At 45.9% G+C, this 23,944-nt stretch overlaps 1 protein-coding gene across 2 annotated transcripts in view; it reads left to right on the top strand.

Annotated features, from left to right (window-relative positions):
• Window positions 1-23,944, top strand: part of HLCS (holocarboxylase synthetase) — a 214,403-nt gene that overhangs the window by 47,551 nt on the left and 142,908 nt on the right. For both annotated transcript variants that reach the window (XM_061424628.1, XM_061424624.1), the window contains exon 5: window positions 2,904-3,086. In XM_061424628.1, coding sequence (XP_061280612.1) covers window positions 2,904-3,086 — 183 coding nt within the window. The remainder of the gene's footprint in view (window positions 1-2,903; window positions 3,087-23,944) is intronic.

The following is a 23,944-nucleotide window of genomic DNA, read 5'->3' as shown; positions in this document are numbered from 1 at the left end:
CTGCGATTCCCTTCTCCAGGGGAATCTCCCCAACCCCAGGGATCGAACCCAGGTATCCCACATTGCGGGCAGATTCTTTACTCTCTGAGCCACCAGGGAAGACCCGTCTCCATTGTAGAAACACCTCATCTTGAAACTGACAGTCCGCTGCCGCCAAGTCGCTTCAGTCGTGTCCGACTCTGTGCGACCCCACGGACTGCAGCCTACCAGGCTTCTCTGTCCATGGGATTCTCCAGGCAAGAACACTGGAGTGGGTTGCCATTTCCTTCTCCAGAAACTGACAGTAGCCCTTCCCAATGTCCATGCTTTCCTTCACCTCCTGCAATCCCGAGGCCCGCTCCTAGGGGGAGCTCTCCTCTTCCTTCTCCACATCTCCCTCCTGTGACAGTGACTTCAGTAACAGCCCCCCAGAGTACTTGCTTTGTGCAGGGGGTACATGTACCATTAACACTCATGCACCACACACCACCACCCTCCACTCCCCACCGCCCACAGCCCCAGGTGAAGACAGAGCTTGCTCATTTGATATCTGCCGCCCGCAAGAGATAATCTCCGGACAGTCACATGGTCACCTGGATGAAACGTGACCCACCGCCTTGCTGACCGTCGGTCCCGGCACCAGCCTTGTCCCCTGGAGAGGAGAGGCACACCCTTGGGTAGCAACATAGAGGACATGCAGTGGGATTCAGATACCTTAAAGGATGTCATCTTCTGCCTTCTCCCTCCTCCAGGGTGGTTTAAGGCAGGGGTCCCTAGCCCCCAGGATCTAATGCCTGATGATCTGAGGTGGAGCTGATGGAATCAGAATAGAATAAATGCAGTGTGCTTGAATCACCCCGGACCTGCCCCACTCCCCCAACACCCCGTGGAAAAATTGTCTTCCATGAAGATGATCCCTAGTGCCAAAAAAGGTTGGGGACCGCTGGTAGTGGGCATCAGGCTCAGTCGTGGGTGAAGCGGGCCGCCCTCAGCTGACCCGATGGAATGTGGGAACTGGACAGTTCTGCGAGCCTTTTTAGATTGGCTTCAACTTTCCACAACTGCATTGTTTTGGTCAGGGTATTTGGGCAGTATTTTTGTTGTGGTTAAGGTTTGAGTGGGGATTGAGAGATTTTAAGTTGCCTGAAGGCTGCCACTAGGCTTTTTATGATGTTCTTATAACATAAGGCTGGGAGTTCTGCTGGCAACAGAAACTCACAGCTGTTCCTGGCAAAAGCAAATGAGAATAACATGCTCAGGTTGCTCTTCTGGTCCTCAATATTCTGGTGTCGTCGAGGTGCTAATGCTCAGTTAAAATCAGATTTCAAGAGAGTTAGACGTTCTAGTACATTCCTTCATATCAGGACACAGACCATTGATATGAAAGTTCTAGTTCAAGGCAGCCAGAAGTTCTAGTATGTTCCTTCACACCAAGACACAGACTACTGATGGGTGGAACTCCTCTAATTTTCACTTTACAACAAAGCCTGAACTAAATATACACATGAAGCCCCAAGTCTTTGAGAGTCCCTTGGACTGCAAGGAGATCCAACCAGTCCATCCTAAAGGAGATCAGTCCTGGGTGTTCATTGGAAGGACTGATGTTGGAGCTGAAACTCCGATACTTTGGCCACCTGATGCAAAGAGCTGACTCATTTGAAAAGACCCTGATGCTGGGAAAGATTGAGGGCAGGAAGAGAAGGGGATGATAGAGGATGAGATGGTTGGATGGCATCACTGAGTTAGTGGACATGAGTTTGGGTAAACTCTGGGTGTTGGTGATGGACAGGGAGGCCTGGCGTGCTGCGGTTCATGGGGTTGCAAAGAGTCAGACACGACTAAGCGACTGAACTGAACTAAACACATGTTCCCTCCTCTCCTTCCCACCCCATCACCAACATTCTTCAAGAGGTGAATTAGGCCACTGCCATCCCTGGCAGTTAGGTGGTAGGACCAGTAGGTAGAACAGGAGCTTCAAGCATGGCTCACTGTGCCCTCCTAAGTTCAGCAGCAACTATATTTGGGTTCTCAGCAGATCCATTTTCCTAAATGCTTGGTTCTATAACCATGTTAAGGACTTGTCCAAGGTCCTGTGACTGACTAGTGATAAAATTTGGGACCTGGAAAATTACTATCCATGGTCATTTAGTGCAGATCTTTTTAGCCTTCACAGCCACAATTTTTTTTTTCCCATCAGTAAGAATTTATTAGGTTAAATATCTCTAAGGCAAAGTTTCATAGTTCTTTTAAAAAATTTACTTATTTTTAATTGAAGGATAATTGCCTTACAATATTGTGTTGGTTTCTGCCATACAGCAACTTGAATCAGCCATGGGTGTACATATGTCCCCTCCCTCTTGAACCTCCCTACCCCTCCCACCCCATCCCACCCTGCTAGGTTGTCACAGAGCCCCAGTTTGGGCTCCCTGAGTCACACAGCAAATTCCCCCCGGCTCTCTATTTTACACATGGTGAAGTGAAGTGAAGTGGTAGTCACATAGTCGTGTCCGACTCTTTGCGACCCCATGGACTGTTAGCCTGCCAGGCTCCTCCATCCATGGGATTTCCCAGGCAAGAATACAGGAGGCAGTTGCCATTTCCTTTTCCAGGGACTCTTCCCAACCCTGGAATTGAACCCGGGTCTCGCACACTGCAGGCAGATTCTTCACTGTCTGAGCCACCAGGGAAGGCAGATGGTCGTGTTTATTTCTCTCTCCATTCATCCACAGCTGTGATTTTAACGGGCTCCCTTGAATCTTTTCACTGCTTGTTGTTCTTTTCCAAACGCCCAGGCTCCAGGTTTATATAGTGTTGATAATGAGAAGAACGCATGTTCCCGTTTTCAGAAAAACTAGTAAAGACACTGCTTTTCCTTACGTCCCTCAGCACCTCTGATTTATGAAGTGCTGTCTTTTCCGTCTCAGGTGCACTTGGAACTACCTCCCAGCTCTCCAGTAGTGCAAACACAAGAGGATTTTAACCTGCTTAAATCAAGCAACTTTAGAAGATACGAAGTCCTTATGGAGATCCTGACGACGCTGGGCCTAAGCTGCGACGCAAAGCAAGCTCCTGCCTTAACGCCTCTTTACCTGCTGACGGCGACCGAGGTGAGTGTGTGGTGGGGAAGGACCCCCTCAGATGCCCTTCTTCAGAATGGTGACCCTTCCCCTAGTTGTTGTGTGGCTGGGGGTTTCAATTTTGATTTCTTTTTTTTTTTTTTAATGCTTATTCATTTATTTTTGGCTTTGCCGGGTCTTTAGTTGCAGCGAGTGGGGGTTACTCTTCGGTTTAGCGTGTGGGCTTCTCATTGCAGGGGCTTCTCTTGTTGCAGCTCAAGGGCCTAGTGGTTGCCCCGCAGCATGTGGGATCTTCCCGGACCAGGAATCGAACCCGTGTCCCCTGCACTGGCAGGCAGGTTCTTAACCACTGGACCACCAAGGACATCCTTGATTTCTGTTTTCATTTTCTGTTTCTCTTTTGACTTTGGGTTTGGAAATCACGTGAAAATTGTCCAAGTATAACTGATTTTTTTTTTGGGTTTCTATAAAGCAGAGGGAGAACACTGGAGTTTAGAGGGTGTTAAGTCTCTTAAGTTATCGCCCTTTCCACTTGAGCGGGGGAAGCTCACTGTTTTCTGTGTCAGGAGTGTATTTGGAAAGCACAGTGTATTCAGTTGGGATTAAAAGCCTTTGTTTTCATTTGGGCCTTTCTCAGGGGATCTTTGGGTGGGAAAACCACAACTCGTTTCTGTTGTGCTGACGCCTGCCATATTGTGGCAAAGGGGGCTCTGGGTCTAAAAGGAAAATGCCATGGCGCTGGGAATGCATTCAGAGTTTTTCTTGGCCTTCTGTCTCCGTTTACGCCAGGTTCTTCGGGTGTGTCTTTTCAGCAATCCCTTGGTTTTGTGAAGCTGTTCATCTCTTAATACTTGCAGCATATTATTTTGTGGGTCTGTCTCTTCCTCGGTAGGTAAACTTGTGAGTTTAGTGACATAACTATGTAGTTTCAGCAAATAGCTGATAGTCCAGGTTACTCTAAACTTACCTGCTTTCCCTCGAAAAGAGCAAATTTTACCCTCTGCACCAACATTTCCAAAGGAGGAAGAATGCTCTCCGTTTTCTCTTGGGTGTTTTTTTGTTTGTTTGTTGTCTTGTTTAAGCCCCGGGTACAGCCTGTGGGATCTTAGTTCCATGACCAAGGATTTGAACCCAGGCTGTGGGCAGTGGAAGCTCGGAGTCCTAACTGTTGGAAATTCCCTGAGGAATTCTTTTTTGCGTTGTCCTCTGTCCCTTGGCCAACTTACTTTTTGGCAGAGACTAGAGCTGTGAGTTTTCTGGGTGGGAATGTCAGCTGGAGGAGACAGGTAGAAAATCTGACAGCATTTAGGATTTGGATACCTTGTGGGATTATTTGAGGACTACGTGAAATCATACCTATGAAAGTTTTGTGTAAATTGTATTATTTAAACTTTAGCGCAATTATTATTGTTACTATTATGTTATTATTGTTGTTGTTGGGAGATTGAATGAGTTAAGAGTGTATAATGTGCCTAATAAGTTCCTGGTGCCGAGGATAAAAGGACTAAGTGATGTTTTTAATAAAAAAATAAAAAATTGTAACTATAGCAATGGATGAATTTTTTTTTTCATCTAAGAAACATTCATTGCATTTTCTTGCTTTTTTTTTCTTCTATTTTTGGCTGTGCTGCGCGGCATGCAGGATCTTAGTTCCCTGACCAAAGACCGAACCTGCACTTCCTTTAGTGGAAGTTTGGAGTCTTAACTGCTGGATAGTCAGAGAATTCCCCCCAAAATTTAAACTATAGCAATGGTTAATTTTTTTTTTTTTCACTTAAGAAGCATTCATTGCATTTTCATTACACAGATTTTAGGCAGTCAGCCCTCTTCCTAATGGGTGCTCTTGAGGATAATGTTAGGACTTTTGTTTGCACTTTCATCTCAGACCTCAAAGCTCCACATCATTTATCTCTGTTTTATATGTTAAGTTAACAGAAGGCAAAGCATCAGCTCCATTTTGTGACTTTAAGTGTTGAAATAAAGCCAGTCCTCTGAGCTTCAACTCATAGATACAACTATAGAAAGCTATGACAAACCTAGAAAGCTTATTAAAAAGCAGAGACATCACTCTGCTGACAAAGGTCCATATAATCAAAGCTGTGGTTTTTCTAGTAGTCATGTATGAATGTGAGAGTTGGACCATAAAGAAGGCTGAGCGCCAAAAAATTGATGTTTTGAATTGTGGTGCTGGAGAAGACTCTTGAAAGTCCCTTGGACTGCAAGAAGATCAAACCAATCAATCCGAAAGGAAATCAACTCTGAATATTCATTGGAAGGAATGATGCTGATGCTGAAACTGAAGCTCCAATGCTTTGGTCACCTGATGTGAAGAGCCAGCTCATTGGAAAAGATATTAATGCTGGGAAAGATTGAGGGCAGGATAGGAAGGGGGCGACAGAGGGTGAGATGGATGGCATCACCGATTCAACGGACATGAATTTGGGCAAACTCTGGGAGACAGTGAAGAACAGGGAAGCCTGGGATGCTCCAGTCCAGGGGGTCGCAGTGAGTTGGACATGACTGAGCGGCAGAACAACAGGAAAGCCGCCACGTTGGAGGGATGGGGTGGGGTCTTGGGGTGAGGGTTTCTCGTCCTCTAGAATGTGGGTGTCACCCTTCTAGATCTCTCCCTCTCCTTTCCTGAGCGTGGAGGGCTGAGGTTGGACTCGTGAGTGGTGCCTGCCTGCTCCAAGGTCAGGGAGGGAGACAGACCCAGGCTGGCCCTGGCAGTGCCCTCTGAACTTTCCCATGAGTTCTGACCGTGCCAATCTTGGGACTTGAGCCTCTTGACTCTTGGATGTAGCAGTGGAAAGTCACCTGCTCTTGTCTTAATCCCCTGTGAGCCGAGGTTTGGAAGTCTAGCTTTTCCCGTGTCTTCTTTAGGATGGGCACAACCTTAGGTTTTACATATTTGTCTGTGTATGGGCTGAAACTCCAATACTTTGGCCACCTGATGCAAAGAGCTGACTCATTTGGAAAGACCCTGATGCTGGGAAAGATGGAAGGCGGGAGAAGAAGGTAACAGCAGAGGATGAGATGGTTGGATGGCATCACCAACCCGATGGACATGAGTCTGAGTAAACCTTGGGAGTTGGTGCTGGACAGGGAAGCCTGGCGTGCTGCAGTCCACGGGGTTGCAAAGAGTCAGACACGACTGAGTGACTGAACTGAACTGTGTATATTACAATACACAGAAGATGCTTCATATTTTTGTTCTCCTGGTTCTTTTAACTGCCTGGGGATGGGAGTTCCATTTTCTCCTATTGATTGGTAACCCCCACTGACGACAGGGAAGCCTTCTGTGTGGCAGTCCATGGGGTTCACAAAGAGTCGGACATGACTTACCAACTGAACAATAACAACAACAACTCAACAAACCGTGGGGATGCACAGGTTGAACAATGTGAAAACGAATGTAAAAGTGAAAGTGTTAATCGCTCAGTTGTGTCCAACTCTTTGCGACCCCCATGGACTACTGTAGCCTGCCAGGCTCTCTGTCCACAAAATTCTCCAGGCAAGAATACTGGAGTGGGTAGCCATTCCCTTTTCCACGGGATCTTCCTGACCCAGGGATCAAACCCGTGTCTCCTGTATTGCAGGCAGATTCTTTACCATCTGAGCCACCAGGGAAGCAGATATTTGATTTATATACACATACACAAACATTCCGCACGGACCGCATGCCGACCTTTACTATATATCTTTGGGAAAGAGGAGTTCTGAGAAATGTTCGTTTCTCATTTTGAGTCCTGCACTCGGTCTGATGGGTCTTGGGTGTCTGTCCTGGGGACTACTTTCCCTCCTGCGTTCTGCACTCTGGATTCTCCTTTCCTTTGGGAAGGCCTGAGTGAGCACGTGACTTCATTCTTTAGTGGTCATTAATTCCTCTTAGAAGACCTTGAGTCTGCTGTAGGAGGAGACGCAGGAATTCAGGGTGTTAGCGTGTGTTTTTCTGCAATACAAGTTCTCCGAAGGATTATTGTGCAAATGAATGTGAAGGGGGCTGTGATGGTCCTTCTGGGCGAGTCCCCCGGCTCCTCTTCTGATGCTGAACTGGAGACGTCTTGGAACACCTCGGTCATGGTGCTGGTGCTTCGTGGCAAAGATCCGGATGACAGACTGGGAACAGAATTGGACTGTACTCTCTATTTGGTTTTCCTTCTTAATAGATCTCATTGCTCGGCATGAAATAAGTTACAAAGGGAGGATCCTGGTATCCACCATCTGTTACACATGACTCATCCTTAGGTTTCTCACCTGCCTTTGGGATTAGATAGATGCCCGTAGACCCTGCTTCCCTCTTCCTGTAAAATACTCTGTGCTGTTGGGAATCTGAGATCTCTGACCACACGGTGTCGCTGCTGAGCCAGGCTTCCTGGTGAGCAGGCAGCGATTTGATTTTTTTTTCCTCTCTCTCGACATCAGTGTTGCATAGTGTAATCCAGTCGTTTTGCTGGCACTTTTCTTTTGGGCCCATAGAAATTATTTCAGAGTCACAGTTAATAATATTCACCTTTCACTGAACATTTACTGTGTGTACTAGGTGGGACCGTAGGATGGCCTATGAAAGAACAAAATAAACACACTGGCTATCTAAATAGTTTTACTGCATACCAGCTGTGTTTATACAGTTTGGTGCCTGGACACTCACTCTTTGTAGCAAATAGCACAGAAGATTTATGAGGTACCTATGTGTTTCCATATTGCACTGATATAAATGGAAAAAAATAACACATGATCCAAGTAGGAAAAAACACTCACCCGAGGTACAGCCGACCCTTGGCATTTGCTAGAAGTGTGTTTCTGAGACCTTCGTTGACACCCAGACACCATAGTAGCATGTGATTTCCGCTATAAAATCTGGTCACGTATGACTTCATGGGTGTCACCATGCATGACACCACGCAGAGGCGAGGTTCCGCGGAGGTGCAGACTCTGGGTGGCCCAGCTGAACTTATCTGCACAAGGTCTTCCCATTTAAGCAAATCCGCTGGGGGCAGGACTGAAATTCAGTTCTCTGCAGAATTATGACGTTACATCTTGTGTGAGCACCTGTACACCACATGCATACGTCCACAGGAAAAAAAGGCTGGAAGGAATACATATGGGGGTATATTTCTGGGTTTGGGACTTAATGGTGATTTTATTAAATGTTAAAAAAAATCTTTTTATTTTCCACATAATTCTGTTCTGCTCAATCGCTCAGATGTGTCCGACTCTTTGCGACCCCGACCCCATGCGCTGCAGAATGCCAGGCCTCCCTGTCCATCACCAACTCCCAGAGTTTACCCAAACTCATGTCCACTGAGTCAGTGATGCCATCCAACCATCTCATCCTCTGTTGTCCCCCTTCTCCTCCTGCCTTCAATCTTTCCCAGAATCAGGGTCTTTTCAAATGAGTGAGATCTTCGCATCAGGTGGCCAAAGTACTGGAGTTTGAGCTTTAGCATCAGTCCTTCCAATGAACACTCAGGATTGATCTCTTTTAGTATGGATTGGTTGGATCTCCTTGCAGGCCAAGGGACTCTCAAGAGTCTTCTCCAACACCACCTTTCAAAAGCATAAATTCTTCAGCGCTCAGCTTTCTTTATAATCCAACTCTCACATCCATACATGACCACTGGAAAAACCATAGCCTTGACCAGACGGACCTTTGTTGGCAAAATAATATCTCTGCTTTTTAATAAGCTGTCTAGGTTGGTCATAACTTTCCTTCCAAGGAGCAAGCGTCTCTTAATTTCATAGCTGCAGTCACCATCTGCAGTGATTTTGGAGCCCAAAAAAATAAAGTCTGCCACTGTTTCCACTGTTTCCCCATTTATTTGCCATGAAGTGACAGGACCAGATGCCATGATCTTAGTTTTCTGAATGTTGAGCTTTAAGCCAACTTTTTCACGCTCCTCTTTCACTTTCATCAACAGGCTTTTTAGTTCTTCACTTTCTGTCATAAGGGTGGTGTCATCTGCATATCTGAGATTATTGATATTTCTCCCAGCAATCTTGATTCCAGCTTGTACTTCCTCCAGCCCAGCGTTTCTCATGATGTACTCTGCATATAAGTTAAATAAGCAGGGTGACAATATACAGCCTTGACATACTCCTTTTCCTATTTGGAACCAGTCTGTTGTTCCATGTTCAATTCTAACTGTTGCTTCCTGATCTGCATGCAGATTTCTCAAGAGACAGGTCAGGTGGTCTGGGATTCTATTACAGACATGTATTATTTTTATAATGAGCAAAACCAGTTATTAAAGATTTTAAAAAACCAAATCACTGTATGTCATTGGACTTTGAAGGCATCCCATAAGAGGTCAAAACTTGAATGTTAAAAGGCCAAGGACTTGGGGCTTCCCTGGTGGTTCAGTGGTAAAGAATCAGCCTGCCAATGCAAGAGACTCAGTTCGATCCCTGATCCAGGGAAGATCCCACATGCTGCACAGCAACTGAGCCCGTGCCCACAGCTATGGAACCTATGGTCTGGAGCCCAGGAGCCACAAGTACTGAGCCCACGGGCCACACCTGCTGAAGTCTGAGCTCTAGAGCCTGTGCTCCACAACAGGAGAAGCCGCCACAATGAGAAACCCGGCAGCGCAAGTAGAGTGTGGCGTGCCTGATCGTCCCAGCTTGAGAGAAGCCCCCACAGCAGCAAAGACGCAGCACGGACAGAAGTAAATAAAATAAAATTATTTTTAAAAGTGCTGTTACAATGTCATTAATCAGTTCAGTTCAGCTCAGTCGCTCAGTCGTGTCTGACTCTCTGTGACCCCCTGGACTGCAGCACGCCAGGCCTCCCTGTCCATCACCAACTCCTGGAGTCCACCCAAACTCATGTCCATCAAGTCGTTGATGCCATCCAACCATCTCATCCTCTGTCATCCCCTTCTCCTCCCGCCTTCAATTTCTCCCAGCAGTAATGATTAATATTTTTAATAAGAAAGGGCAAGTACTCTTGTGTAGGAGTTGATAGTTTGTTTGATATTTGACACCTGCATTAGTTATTCAAAAAGGATTTGAGTTTGTTAGTAAATGCCTCTACTCTGGCTGCTGCCTGTTGGTTTAAGCCCCCAGCTCAGCACGTGTGCATCTCTGGGCCTCAGCAATCCTCTCGCTCAATGACTGGAAGATGTTCCTGGTGGTCGTTCCTCATTCTAGCGCCCCCCACCCCCCCGACCCCTGCCGGGACCTAGCAGTTTCTTGACCGTCAAACTGTTTTGAACCATTAGTCAAAGGAGACCACATGCGTGCGGGCATCTATGTAGTGAATGCTTGCAAACAGATCACTTCCTCTCCGGAGGAGTGGCTACAGCCCAAGGGTCAAGCACCACTGGGGCGCCCCAGGATCCAAGGCCACCACAGCCTCCCACCACTGGTGGTGACCAGGAGTTAGCCAGGATACACCTTTCCTGCACGGGGTCGGGGGGAGGGAGGCACCAGTGTGTTCGTGAGCGATGCCGACTTTACAGAAAAGCCACAGTGCTTTCCCTGGCAGGACCTAAATTCCGGTTGGTCCAGAAGTTCACCCTCTTGTTTCCATTTCTCTGGGCTCTGCTGCTATTTTCAATCTCTGCCAAGGAAACGGCAGAAAGAAGGCACACTCCCCCTCTCTGTGCCGTGGAGTCACAGGGGTTAGTGTTGAGAGGGGCAGCTGGTTGATTTGGACAGGGTGGGACAGAACTGTCGCCCATCCCCCACCCCCTCGCCACCCACTGCCTCCCTGGAGCAATCGAGGGGGCTTGGGACTGTGCACCACTCTCTGCACAGGGCAGCAGCCGAGGAGGACCTGACCTGTCCTCTCATCCTGGGACATCGCCACTTGGGGCTGGGGAGCATGGGGTTCTTTCTGAGACAAGCAAGCTGGGGTTACTTCTGGGCCTTCCTCACGGCTCAGAGCTAGTGTCATGATGGCACCCCCAGTGTGGGAAGCAGGCCAAGCCTCAGCAGGCATCCTGCCAGAGGGTGTGGGGCTCCTTCTCCTCGGGGGCTCAAGATGTAAGCATAACCAGAAGTGACAACTGGGTTTCTTATTAAAGAAACTGGGCAAAAACATCACCGTGTTGTTGGTGTGTGCAGCTTCGGTGGTGTGGAGTTGTAGGGTGGATCACGTGTGCTTAAAAACTAGTGTAACATTCCATTTTGATTTTAACCCTAGATTATTTGTGGTTGACACATTTCCCTGTCCCCCCTCACCGCAAACAGGCATTTTTTTTAAATTACTTTTTTATTTTGACTGTGATGGGGCTTCCTTGTAGCACTAGGGTGTCTCTTTAAATGCAGAGATCAGGCTTAGTTGCCCCCCCCACCAGCCCCCACATGTGGGATTTTAGTTCCCTGACTAGGGCTCGAACCCACATCCCCTGCATTGGAAGGCAGATTCTTAACCACTGGACCACCAGAGAAGTCCCAGGTATTGTCGATAAAGATAGTGTCAATACTTGTGAAATATGTCAAAAAGCTGTATTGCCCTTCCACCTGAGGCATTCCGTTTTCGACGCTGGGTGCTTTATGAAGAAACCTGGACTAAGTCAGGTCACGTGGTGTTACCCCCTCCTCTCGCAGACCGCTTCATTCTGCAAACACCTGAGTGCTTCCGAGTCCTTGCTCTGCAAGTTTCTGAAAAACAAGAAGATGGTTTCTCATCTTGCTCGCGTGCTTTGTAGTAGTGCCTTTCCATGTCCGGATCTCATCGGAGTCTCACATGGCCCTGCCAGTCGGGGGAGGGCACGGAGGGGGTCCTTGCCCCTCTGAGGAGCAAACTGGATTGTGGAGCAGTGAAGGGTCTCATGTGTTTTTTTGAGTTAATTAGAATTCTCCAATTAAAAGGAAAAAAAAAAAACAACTTTGGTTTTAGCATAGTTATTTGTCATGGAATCTTCCCTCCCTGCACCTTTAATCCTAGTTCTGAATCGAATGTACACACAGGAGAGGGAAACGTCTAGTGCCCCTCTAAAATACAGCTTAAAAAATAATTTTGAGAGGTCCACATTCGAGAGGAGCTCGGAATTCCAGGTGCACGCTGAATAGCTTTTGACATGTGGTTGACGCGGTGTTGAGGCGGCCGTTTTACAATATGGCAACAGCCAAAGAGCAGCTGGCAGATTAAAGCCAACCTTTAAAAGCTTTTATAGCTGGGGAGGTTTTTAAGGGTCTTTCGTAGACCCCTTTCTCTCCTTTCTTTCTTCCTTTGCCCTTCACCTCCAACTGGAAAAATTTTTTTGTTAGTTTTAACCGACTTCCTGTTATCAAACCTAATGCCTACGGCAAAGGCGACATGACGAGTCTGACATTGAAATGCAAAAGGAATAATACGTGGGATGTTTTCCTGAGCTGCCTTCATTTTTTTTTTGGCGGTGGGTGGGTGGTTGGGGTGGGGAGAGGCTTTTCAGCTACTGGATGTGCTGTATTTTTACTTGAATCTTGTTTCCACAAGCCAGGTTCCAAGTGACTCCGGGGCGAATTCTTCTGCTCACAGTCAAGGCAGAGACTTGATAACATGCTGGGGGAAATGCAGATGGGCACCAGTGTGGTCGCTCTCCACTTTGAGCTGGTGTGGTCCCCGCATTTGCCCTGTGGTCCCCGCGTTTGCCCTGCGGTGCGGCTCTGGCTGCCTTACTGGGAGGGGGCAAGGGTGGCGGGTTGGAGGGGGCACCTTTTCCGCAGTGTCCTAGCGGGGACAGGACCCTGTTGAGAGATGGAGAGAGAGGGGGTAGTTTTATTTCCTCAAGACTATTTATATCCAGCGCTCGTGCAGTCGGGCAGATTTGTGGATGGGAAACAGGCTCTCGTGGAAGAAAAAGTCCTCCCGCACCAAATGCTTTCTGCCTTCTGCAGCAGCTCCCTAATAGCTGCCATGTGTGAGTGGGTATGGGGGACGGCCTTCCTCTCCTGGGGAAGTCGATTGAAGCTGTCTCTCGGAAGGCTTGCAATGTTCTGCAAAGAACAGATTTCTGTCTCCCAAGTCTGGAAAAATAACGTCCCAGGGCATGAGTACCATCTCCCACATGATCAAAGGGCCCCCCTGGTGGTCAGATGAGGGGCCAGAGGCCAGGACTGAGGTAGGCACCGTGGTTGCAGCAGCACTGTCAGAGCCTGGCTCTCCCGGCCACCGAAGCTGCCAGGCGGTGCAGGAATGCAGGGCTCGGGGGCCCGAATCCTGTTTTTGATGAATGTTCTAGTTCAGTTTTCCGGGATGTGAATTATGGCTGGGGAATGGCATTTTGTTTTCCATTCACGCTGATAATCTGGGAATGTTGCTCGGAGGATTGTGCCGTCTGGAGAAAATGTTTCTAAGTGTTTCCGAAGTTTCAAGGCCGCCAGGCGGTTGTGGACCCGGCTGGCCTGTTTGAGCCTCTGTTTCCACTGCGTTTGCGGGAAGGGCCACGACACCCCGGGTTCTGGGTGATGGTGTTCCCCGGGGCGCGTCTCAGCGGGGGAGGCTGGGTCAGTCCTGGGTGCCTTTTCTCGGGCTTCTTCACCAAAGCCAACCAGGTCACCAACAGGAAAGCTTGGCCAAGGGTCAGTCTGTCTGTCCATCAGTCTCTTTCTCTTGGAGATGAGAAGAGAATGCTGTTCTCTTTGTTGATGGCGTTCCCGTCTCTGCCCCTCAGTGGTTGCCTATGAGTAAAATGCATCTTGTCCAGGCACCGCTGGGCTACCTACAGTCTTCCGGGTCCTGTATGTTCCTCAGACGTTCAGTTCTGCGTGGTCCCTTTGCTTGCTTTGTGAGTATGTTTGTCTCTTAAAATGTTTTCAGGCTTTGTTTTGATAATGATATATTTAATGATATAAGCAGTGGGAGAAATACCAGTGTGTAGATTATAATTTTGTTCTTAATTGTTGGAGATACTATCCCTTATAGACAATTCTAGGGAATTGACCCCTCACACATGGCCGCTATGAACTTGGTTTTAAATGGCAGTAATTCTGAGCCTTTATACTACTTGTTTTACTTGATGTTTTTTAGGGGCATTCAAGTCTTTCAGTTTTAGCATATGAATTGCTTTCACTAAAACTTTAAAAGAAAATGCTGCTGAATTAGGATCTTCCTTGGTGGAGAGGTCTTTTTCCCACTTATTCCCGAGGATGAGTGAAGACTTAGGTTATAATACATAAGCATTTATGCTATGTATATAATGCTGCTAAAAATGAGATGGGCTTTCCCACTGATACATGAAGCTTCACAACATTATTTTGGGCTGTCTCCTCTGTTGAAGTATGGAGAGAGAGGGGTGATTGGCAAAGAGAAGGACTGCGTTAGTCAGCTCCTGCACCTCCACGATAAGTTCCCCAATAAGATCTCTTTCAAAGTGAAATGCCACCGTCACCAGCATTGCCCAGTATGGAACTGGCAACACCTTGCTGGGCTATTAGTCAGTATCACTAACCACGAGTCTTTTCTGAACCCTGAACTGTAAAAATGTTAGTTTAAATCGACTTGGCTTCCAGGAGCAAAACAAAAGTTTAAAAAATTAAAAATGAAGGTTTTTTTTAAGAATACTTGTAAAGGTTTGCTTTTCTTTGTCGTAGGAAAGTATTTGACAAATTGTCTTCTTGTCTGAGGAAAAATGAATCCCACATATAGCAGTTATTAGGGAGTAACTGAGTGATGGCACCAGTCATTCCCCTTCCTGTTGTTAATCTCAATAAATACGGAAATACATCTTTTAAAAGAAAACATCAAATTGTGGTTTCATAAATTTAAAAACGATGGTTCATTTTTTCTGGGTGGGGGAGTGGGGAATGTCCAGGCTCTCTCTGCCTAGAATGGCCTAGATTATTACTCTAGATTGTGGGCTTCCATAGACAACTTGAAATACATGAGTTTTTCTGTGGCTTTTCAGCACATAAGATGCTGTAAGGGTCAAAGGTCCGTACTTTTGAAGATTCTCCTCTCTGCATGTATTTTCCCTTCATGCGGGTGGAATTAGTTTTGTGTCTCAAGTTTGGCCTAGTGAGTTTGTCACAAAAGATGGATTTTTTTTTTTTTTTTAAGATGACTTTTTAAAGGACTCTGAGTCCTCATTACCAAACCCTCTCTCTGCTATCTGGGGAGGGTAGATGAAATGACCTTTCACATCCTTTCCAGGGCTCTGTAGTATTTATGCTGGACCCAGCAAAGCAACTGGATGAGAAAAATTTAAAAAAAAAAAAAAAAATTTTTTTTTAACTTTTAAAACAGTTCCTTTGAAAGCATTCTTTGGTAAGAATTTGTGATTATTCACAAAGTTGGTTTAAAAAAAAAGAATTTGTGATTAGTACCATTTCATCTTTATACTGGAGCAGTTTGAAGTCATTGATACATACTTTTCAGTTACTTTAAGCATAATGAAAGTGTGTTTTGCTTTCTGCTTTATTTCATCTCAGGCTCTTTCTCTAATTACTTTTCCTGTTAGTTTAAGAATTAACAGTGCAATATGTAGGAGCCTCAGGTTTACAAACAAGTTGTGTTTTCAAAGTCTGTGTGCCAAACTGCCTGTTTTCAAACACAGCCTGGTCCCGTCATTTCTGTCGGTTGGGTTTTCTCACCAGTTCCTGTTTGTCCTCCTAGCCCGTGGCGCAGGTAAACTGTGGCATGCCTTCTTGTGGTATCGTTTCTGTCAGATTCCGGCTTGGTGGGTCATGAACGCAGTGGGGATGTACGCAACGTCTCGTTCTACTTCTCCACTGTTTGACTTAGAATTTAACAGTTTCGTATCAGATACCGCTTGAAAACAACCACGTTGGACACTTAATAATACTGGGGTGTATATATATCCTTTTTTGTTGCTGTTCAGTCGCTCAGTCCTTTCCTACTCTTTGAGACCCCATGGACTGCAGCACGCCAGGCTTCCCTGTCCTTCACCATCTTCACCATCTCTGTCCTTCTGTATACATATCCTTATGGTGAATTAATGAATTTGCACTGGTGGGTTAATACTTCTATTTAAGAAAACATTTTTCCTTTCGTAACGACTGTTGAACCATGCACACAAGTAAAATAAACACATAGAAAGTTTCAAATATACAAAAGTAAACAAAATAATGTAAAGATGCCGTATGTATTCAGCACTCTGCTTCACAGTTTTCCATTCTGGCCAATCTCATTTTATCTATTCCTACCCACTTCTCCTCCTGTATGTGTAGCTTTTTACCCAGATCCCCGAGCAGATCTCTCATCTGTAAATATTTAGTGTGTGTCTTTAAAAGATAAGAACTCTGTTTAAAAATATAAGCAGTGGAATTTCACTGTCACACCTAAAATAATACAATTCCTTCACATAATTTCTTACATACCAGTCAGTAATCCAATTACTAAACAGGCTTTTTAAAAGATGGGTTATATTATCTACGTATTGTGTTTAAGTTGGAGAAGGCAATGGCACCCCACTCCAGTACTCTTGCCTGGAAAATCCCATGGATGGAGGAGCCTGGAAGGCTGCAGTCCATGGGGTCGCTGAGGGTCGGACACGACTGAGCGACTTCACTTTCACTTTTCACTTTCATGCATTGGAGAAGGAAATGGCAACCCATTCCAGTGTTCTTGCCTGGAGAATCCCAGGGACAGGGGAGCCTGGTGGGCTGCCGTCTATGGGGTCGCACAGAGTTGGGCACAACTGAAGTGACTTAGCAGCAGCAGCATTGTGTTTAAGCGTGTTGATCCTTTTATAAAACAAATGCAAGATGGAAGCAACTAGATATAAGCTGTTGTAACTTTTTTTGGGAAGTGATCTGTAAAATTGATTTCCGTATGTTTTAAGTGCCATATTTGAGCTCCTGTTCTGAAGATAGTAAGTAACCATTTGTAATATCATGTAGAACAGCCCTGCACATTGAGATATGTGAGTGCCATCCTTTCAGAACAAAACACAAGTTTCTTGCTCCCTCTTTTCTGTGAAGTCCTGGGTTTCCTTTAGCACGGACGCTATTGATTTTTGCTTGTATGCTTTCGGTTCGGGTTGATGTTTAGCCTTTGACCCAGCCACTTTCTTACAATAAACAGTTTGTTGATGAGAGCAGCTGCCCAGCAGATTGTTTCCAGATTGTTCTCTCATGGCTGAGGATGCAGTGTGTGCACCTTACGATGAAGTCGGCTTGAAGCTTGTGGCTTCTACTTCCTACGGCTATCTGCCTTTGAAGCCAACGGTCAGCCTCTGAACATTTTTCTATTTATATCCAGTGACGGGGTGTGAGTCTGTGGCACTAGAGATCAGACTTCACGTATTACTATCTTGATTATTATTCCCTGAATGAATGATAGCAGCATCTTCTAGAAATTTCTGCCATATGAGTGATTCCCGATAGTACAGTAGGAATTCCTTGGCATGTGTGGAAATTAAGAGCACTGGGTGTAGGGAAGAGTCCCACTGTGTAGGGAAGTAGACAGGGCATGTTTTATTTTGTGTAGGAGTCCACATGCCTTGCATATTTAAAGGTTTTCTACATAATTAAGGAATGTAACTTTCAAACCCAGGTAAGTATTATCTGCCTCATGTTATTATCTTGCCCTTTAAAAATAAATTTTCATATTCATCTTATTTTCAAAGGGCAATATTCCTGTTTTCGTTGTTGTTGTTAATGCAAGTGACAGGAACCCTAGTGATGTGGATGAGTTTATGTGACTCACAGGCACACCTTAGTTTGGACTTTTGCTGCTTCCCTAATCACTGCCCAGCTGTCACCTAGAATGGCCCGTCTGCTTGTAGCAACCTTCATTAAGGCAAGGTCGGAACTTTCTGCATCGGAGCCAATACTTTTTACTAAACTGGCCACCAGGGGCTGCTGTCAGAATGGTGCGGCTGAGCTCACCTCCCTAGAGGCAAGTTTACTTTTTTCTACAACCAGTAAATTTTGCTAAGCTACCAATCCTGGTTTCAGAACTCAGGTCTCACTACACAGCCTCCAGTCACCAAGCAATGCTTACGGCTGTATCCCTTCCAGCCAGCTATTACGTAGAACCTGGACCCAATTCAAGACCTAAGATTAAGACTTGTGTGTTTTTCATTCGGTGCCAATAAGCTGTTATTAATACACTGATTCCACGTATACTGAAAGGCTTCATGAAACGCACTGGGGTTTGTGCTCAGGAAAGAACGTCCTTCGCTTGGACTGCTCGAGCTCCGGGCCTCTGGAGGCACAGCCTGTGACAGTCAGAATCAGGTTTTTCAGGGAGGTGTTCTTGCCTGAAGTGACCTTTGCAACCTAGCCCTCATGCAGACTGCGTGAAGGGTTGTGCTGATCCAACTAAGATGCGGGTGCTAGAAGGTATTCTTGATGATTGTTTGTTTTTTTTCTCCTTTTAAACAAAGGCTGTGTCTTTGATGATTCCAGGATTAACAGCAGAACAAAAACATCCAGTGAATGTTGGAACTGGCAGAGGCCTTAGAGAGCTTTTGGAGCAAATCCCTTTGTTTCTCCTCAACTTTTTGTTTAAAAAAATAAGTAAAGAAAGGGTGAAAAATAGTACACAAATCTCATGTAACTTTTACCTAGTAGATTCACCACTGGTTAACGTTTTACCACAATTTATTGATAGAGTTTGTTTTTCAAAAGATGTGTGTCTTCAAGTTAACACAGAGCATAGAACTTAAGTTATTTATGACAGTATGAGGCTACCACATTTTTGTTTCTAGGAGTTGATAAGAGAGTGCCACTAATTTCCATTTGGACCTGGGCTTGTTTTCTTTATTTGAAGTAAAACCAGTAGCCTACTGGTTTGTAATGGTTCTGGATAGCTGGTCATTGCTGTACTGGACTATGGGCACATCCGATCCTCACAATGGGCCAGCAAGTAGAAAATTTTTAGAATATATCTTTAAGAAGTTCTAAATTATGGAACATAAAGCACCTCAGAGCCACATGCTTTGAGGACAACTAGTTGATCTTTTATGCTCAGCATAGGACTTCTCAACCCTGATCCAGGAAAATTCCAGTGATGACCATGTTATGTATACAGGATTTACAATTTTTCTTTCAGTTTCCCATACCAATACTGGAACCTTAGATCTGACTGCTTACTTTTATATGAAGGTTAAAATTTGGTGGTGGGGGAGTGGTGCACAAATGCGGTTGTAGTTACGAATATCTGTCTACCCTATTAAACTGTAATACAAGATCATTTGAAGGCAAGGACCATATGTTGTTAATCTTTGTATCCCTTTTCCAGTATTTTGCCTGTAGTAGGCATTTAATAAGTGTGTTTTGTTTGAAAACTTAAAAAATGTTTTGGCATTTCTCACTGAAGTATGGTGAAACACATCTTCCATTCCTGTGTCTGGGAGAGCCGACAAGCCTTGGGGGACAGGCCAACAGTAAACAGCCCACCAGGCTCAGATTGGCTGCCCGGTTCAATCTAGCTGTCACCCTTTATCCAGGTGTGTTGGGGGCTTCATTAACATCACATTAAACAGTTTAAAAGAATCAGCTGTTGATGTACCCCAGAGCAAGACTGGAAAGATGGAGCTTCAGAAAAAAGTTGCAATAGTTTATCTGTTATTAAAGTGCTTTCCAGTTTCGAAACTATAACTAAGTACACACTGGCTCATCAGCTAGCTGCTCCTTCCCATCAACTAGTAAGGCTTCCTAAAATGCAGATTTTAGACCGTCTCCTTGGAATGCTTGCTTGCGAATTTGTCCGTCCTCTCCTTGTAGGGCAGAAGGGAATGCCTTCACAGGCCCCTTTTTTCCCCTCCAATGTAATATCCTCTGGGACTCTCTGAATTTTCCAGTGTCATGTACAAAAACAGTTGACCAAATGAGGTTTTGCTAAAATAAATGGACTGGAGTAGAAAACTCTCTCTGCCTTCCCTGAATCGTCCTCATACTGGCCACCTCTCTTCTTTGCAGGCAACATGTGTATTTTAATTTTGGAATCCTAGAGAGGATGTTCCAGTTTTAACTTGAGCATTTAGCATTTGGGACAAAACACTCACTCTTGAATGTTAAAGGTGAAAGGGGAGCTGGGGATTTTCTCGTTCTAAAAAGAAAGCCTCCCAGCTAGTCTGGAGCAGAGCTGTGGGCAATTCTGTGCTGGTTATCTCCTGCTCCCACACACAGCGCTCCAGAGAGGTCAAAGCCAGGCTGCGAATGACAGGCACGTAGTTTGGGATGAGTTGCGAGAGCGGGGTGGGGGGCCTTCTGATGATTCAAAAAAAAAAAAAAAAAAAAAAACAGCCCTGGGCCTAGGGCTCTAGACCCGCTGCTCGCCCCAACATGGCTGAGGTGGGGAACGGTCACATCTATATGTGCGCATGCGTGCGTGTACGTGCCTACGTGCGTGTGCGCCAGTCAGAACGTGCCCCCGCAGGGTGAGGCGCGATGGGCCGCCCCACTCGCGTTCCAGCTTGCGGCCTGGGCTCCCACCCGGAGCTTTCTTGGCTTCCCAGCCAACACTCCTAACTCCGTTAGGAGCCTGTTTGTGTTGGCCTCGGACAAATGGCGGGCGTTTTACACCGGCAAGGCTTAATGAAGGCTCTGGAGATTTCTACGGATGTTGAACCCCAAACCCACGGGCCCCGTCAGTGGAAGTTAGCGCCTCTGGAGTAGGAGCTGTGGTTGAGCGCCGACCCAGAACGCCTCCCTTTTCTTTTAGTGCCGCCCACGGCTCTCTCTCTCTCTTTTTTTTTTTGGTCTCCGCACTCGCAGAATAGATTTCACCTCTAAAATGAGCCCATTTGGCCCAGCAGAGGTGTGATGCCTATAAAACCAGCCTTGTTAGAAATGACTTATTCATTACCTCTGTTTTATGGGTCCACCCCAGCCTTTTGTGGTCTTCGCTAGTTGGCAGGTAACAAAAAATGCAGTAAACCCGTGGCCTTTCAGAGCCTGAGCCTGAGAGAAACTTTTACATAATAAAGGGAATACAGGTTTTAACAGACATTTATTGAGTGCCTACTGTGTCCCAGGCCTTGGGGACCGGAAATGACCGTGACAAGTTTGACTCAGGGGAGGAGCCCCCCCATGCCTGGGATTTGGATCTCGGATGCCCTTCGTCATAAATCCTTTGGTGCTGTGGAGTTACCATTCGAAGTTGGGTCTGATGAAAGCGGTTGTGTCCACTCTCAGCACTTGTGTTGGCCACTGTCCAGTTTACACTGTCCACTTGTTCTCTGGGTGCCTTCCCAGGCCCTGGTTGTGCTGGCAGTGGGTGAGAGAGGTGGAGGGGTTCCTCTCCACCCTCTCTGCTCACAGCCCCTGTGGGTGCCGTCTCCTCTGCTCCTCCTCTGGGCCTGTCGCTGGTCCAGGTGTTCCCCAGCCCTGCTGCTTTGATTCTCTTATCTCTGCCCACAGTTCCTTAAGTAGCCCTTCCCTTGAACTCTAGAATATGCCATCTCTTTCTCGCTGAAACCAGAGAGCAATGAACGGGTAGTTCACTTAAATGATAAAAATTTTGTTTCTTTGTGAAAATGTCCTCATCTGGGCTTGCCTGAGTAGCCATGAAATTAAAAGACGTTTACTCCTGGAAAGAAAAGCTATGACCAACCCAGATAGCATATTAAAAAGCAGAGACATTACTTTGCTGCAAAGGTCCGTCTAGTCAAAGCTATGGTTTTTCCAGTAGTTCTGTATGGATGTGAGAGCTGGACCATAAAGAAAGCTGAACACTGAAGAACTGATGCTTTTGAACTGTGGTGTCAAAGGTCCGTCTAGTCAAAGCTATGGTTTTTCCAGTGGTCCTGTATGGATGTGTGAGTTGGGTAATAAAGAAAGCTGAGTGCCGAAAAATTTGATGCTTTTGAACTGTGGTATTGGAGAACACTTGTTGAGAGTCCCTTGGATTGCAAGGAGATCAAACCAGTCCGTCCTAAAGGAAATCAGCCCTGAATATTCATTGGAAGGACTGATGCGGAAGATGATGCTCCGATATTTTGGCCACCTGATGCGAAGAACTGACTCATTGGAAAACACCCTGATGCTGGGAAAGATTGAAGGCAGGAGAGAAGGGAATGACAGAGGATGAGATGGTTGGATGGCATCACCGACTTGATGGACATGAGTTTGAGCAAGCTCCGGGGGAGTTGGTGATGGACAGGGAAGCCTGGCATGCTGTATTCTTGGGGTTGCAAAGAGTCGGATACGACTGAGCAACTGAACTGAACTGAAGGAGGCACGGTTGACCCAAACTTCTTCAGATTCAGGTTTCTCTTACCAAACATTCTAATCCTTGCCCACCACCCACTCTCCCTCCCACGCCACCTCAGCTCCAAACCATATCTGTTTTATCACTACTTCATAGTTGCATATTATATTGAGTTTATATCTTTCTTTGTGATGCCTTCAGATCAGATCAGATCAGTCGCTCAGTCGTGTCCGACTCTCTGCGATATTTTGATTACAGTAAACAGGCTTCTCCTATGTTGCTTCATTTTGGGTTAGCTCTTCTTACTGAGGATGGTGGGATAGAAATTAGAGCAATGATTTAGGAGCCAGATTTGGTTTTGTGGTTTCAAATTCCAGCTCTGTGACTTACTGACTTTGTGGTTTGGAATATCTGAGGTTCCATTTCTTCTTCCGTAGATGGTGATAATAGTGCTGTGGCATTGCTAGTGAGGGTTGGGATCCTTGTCTAAAGGCCCAGTGCTCTGCATGGAGTGAGTGAGCACTTCCATACGGTGGATGTAGCCTAGTGCCTGATGGAGACAACCTAAAATCATTCCACGAGAGACACTGCCAATCATTTGTCTGCCTAGGTGAAAAGTTACTTGGGAAAAGACTTGTGAGAAGTCACTCTAGTGGCTTCCCTTGGTGATTTATGGGTAAGGCAAGGAGGAACCCTGGGAAAAGCATTGTCAGGGCTCCGCCCATCTACCAACCCCATAGCTACATGGCTGCCTCTCCACTTCATCTTATGCAGGGCAATTTGGCAGCAGGCAGTGGCCTGGCTGCAGAGAAGACCAGAAGCTTCTGGGGAGAATACAGCTTGAGATCTTGATCCCCTTCTCTTTTAAAAATTTTTGGTAAACTTTATTGTCAAGTTTCATGGCAAATAAATGGGGAAACAGTGGGAACAGTGACAGACTTTTATTTATTTGGGATCCAAAATCAGTGCAGACGGTGACTGCAGCCATGAAATTAAAAAACGCTTACTCCTTGGCAGGAAAGTTATGACCAACCTAGAGAGCATATTAAAAAGCAGAGACATTACTTTGCCGACAAAGGTCCATATAGTCAAAAGCTATGCTTTTTCCAGTAGTCACGTATGAATGTGAGAGTAGGACCATAAAGAAGGCTGAGCACCGAAGAATTGATGCTTTTGAACTGTGGTGTTGGAGAACACTCCTGAGAGTCCCTTGGACTGCAAGGAGATCCAACAAGTCCATTCTAAAGGAGATCAGTTCTGAGTGTTCATTGGAAGGACTGATGTTGAGGCCAAAACTCTAATACATTAGCCACCTGATGCGAAGGGCTGACTCATTTGAAAAGGCCCTGATGCTGGGAAAGACTGAAGGCGGGAGAAGGAGATGACAGAGGATGAGATGGTTGGATGGCACCACCGACTCAATGGATGTGAGTTTGGGTAAACTCTGGGAGTTGGTGAAGGACAGGGAAGCCTGGCGTGCTGCAGCCCATCGGGTCGCAAAGAGTTGGACACGACTGAGCGACTGAACTGAACGTCAAATTTGTTATTTTAACTATTTTCAGCTGTACTGTTCAGTGCCGTTAATTACTCTCACACTGCAACCATTCCACTATTCTGGAAACTTTCTCATCACCCCAAACAGAAACTCTATACCCATTAATCAATAACTTCTCATTTTCTCTCCACTCAGCTCCTGGTAACCTCTATTCTACTTGCTGTTTCTATGAATTTACTTTTTCTAGATGTTTCACAAAAGTGGAATCATACAATATTTGTCCTTTTCTGTCTGGCCTCTTTCACTTAGCATAATATTTTCAAGGTTCATTTATGCCATAGT

Source organism: Bos javanicus, chromosome 1 (genome assembly GCF_032452875.1).
Source record: "Bos javanicus breed banteng chromosome 1, ARS-OSU_banteng_1.0, whole genome shotgun sequence".
NCBI lineage: Eukaryota > Metazoa > Chordata > Mammalia > Artiodactyla > Bovidae > Bos > Bos javanicus.
This window is presented reverse-complemented; position numbering and strand designations above follow the sequence as displayed.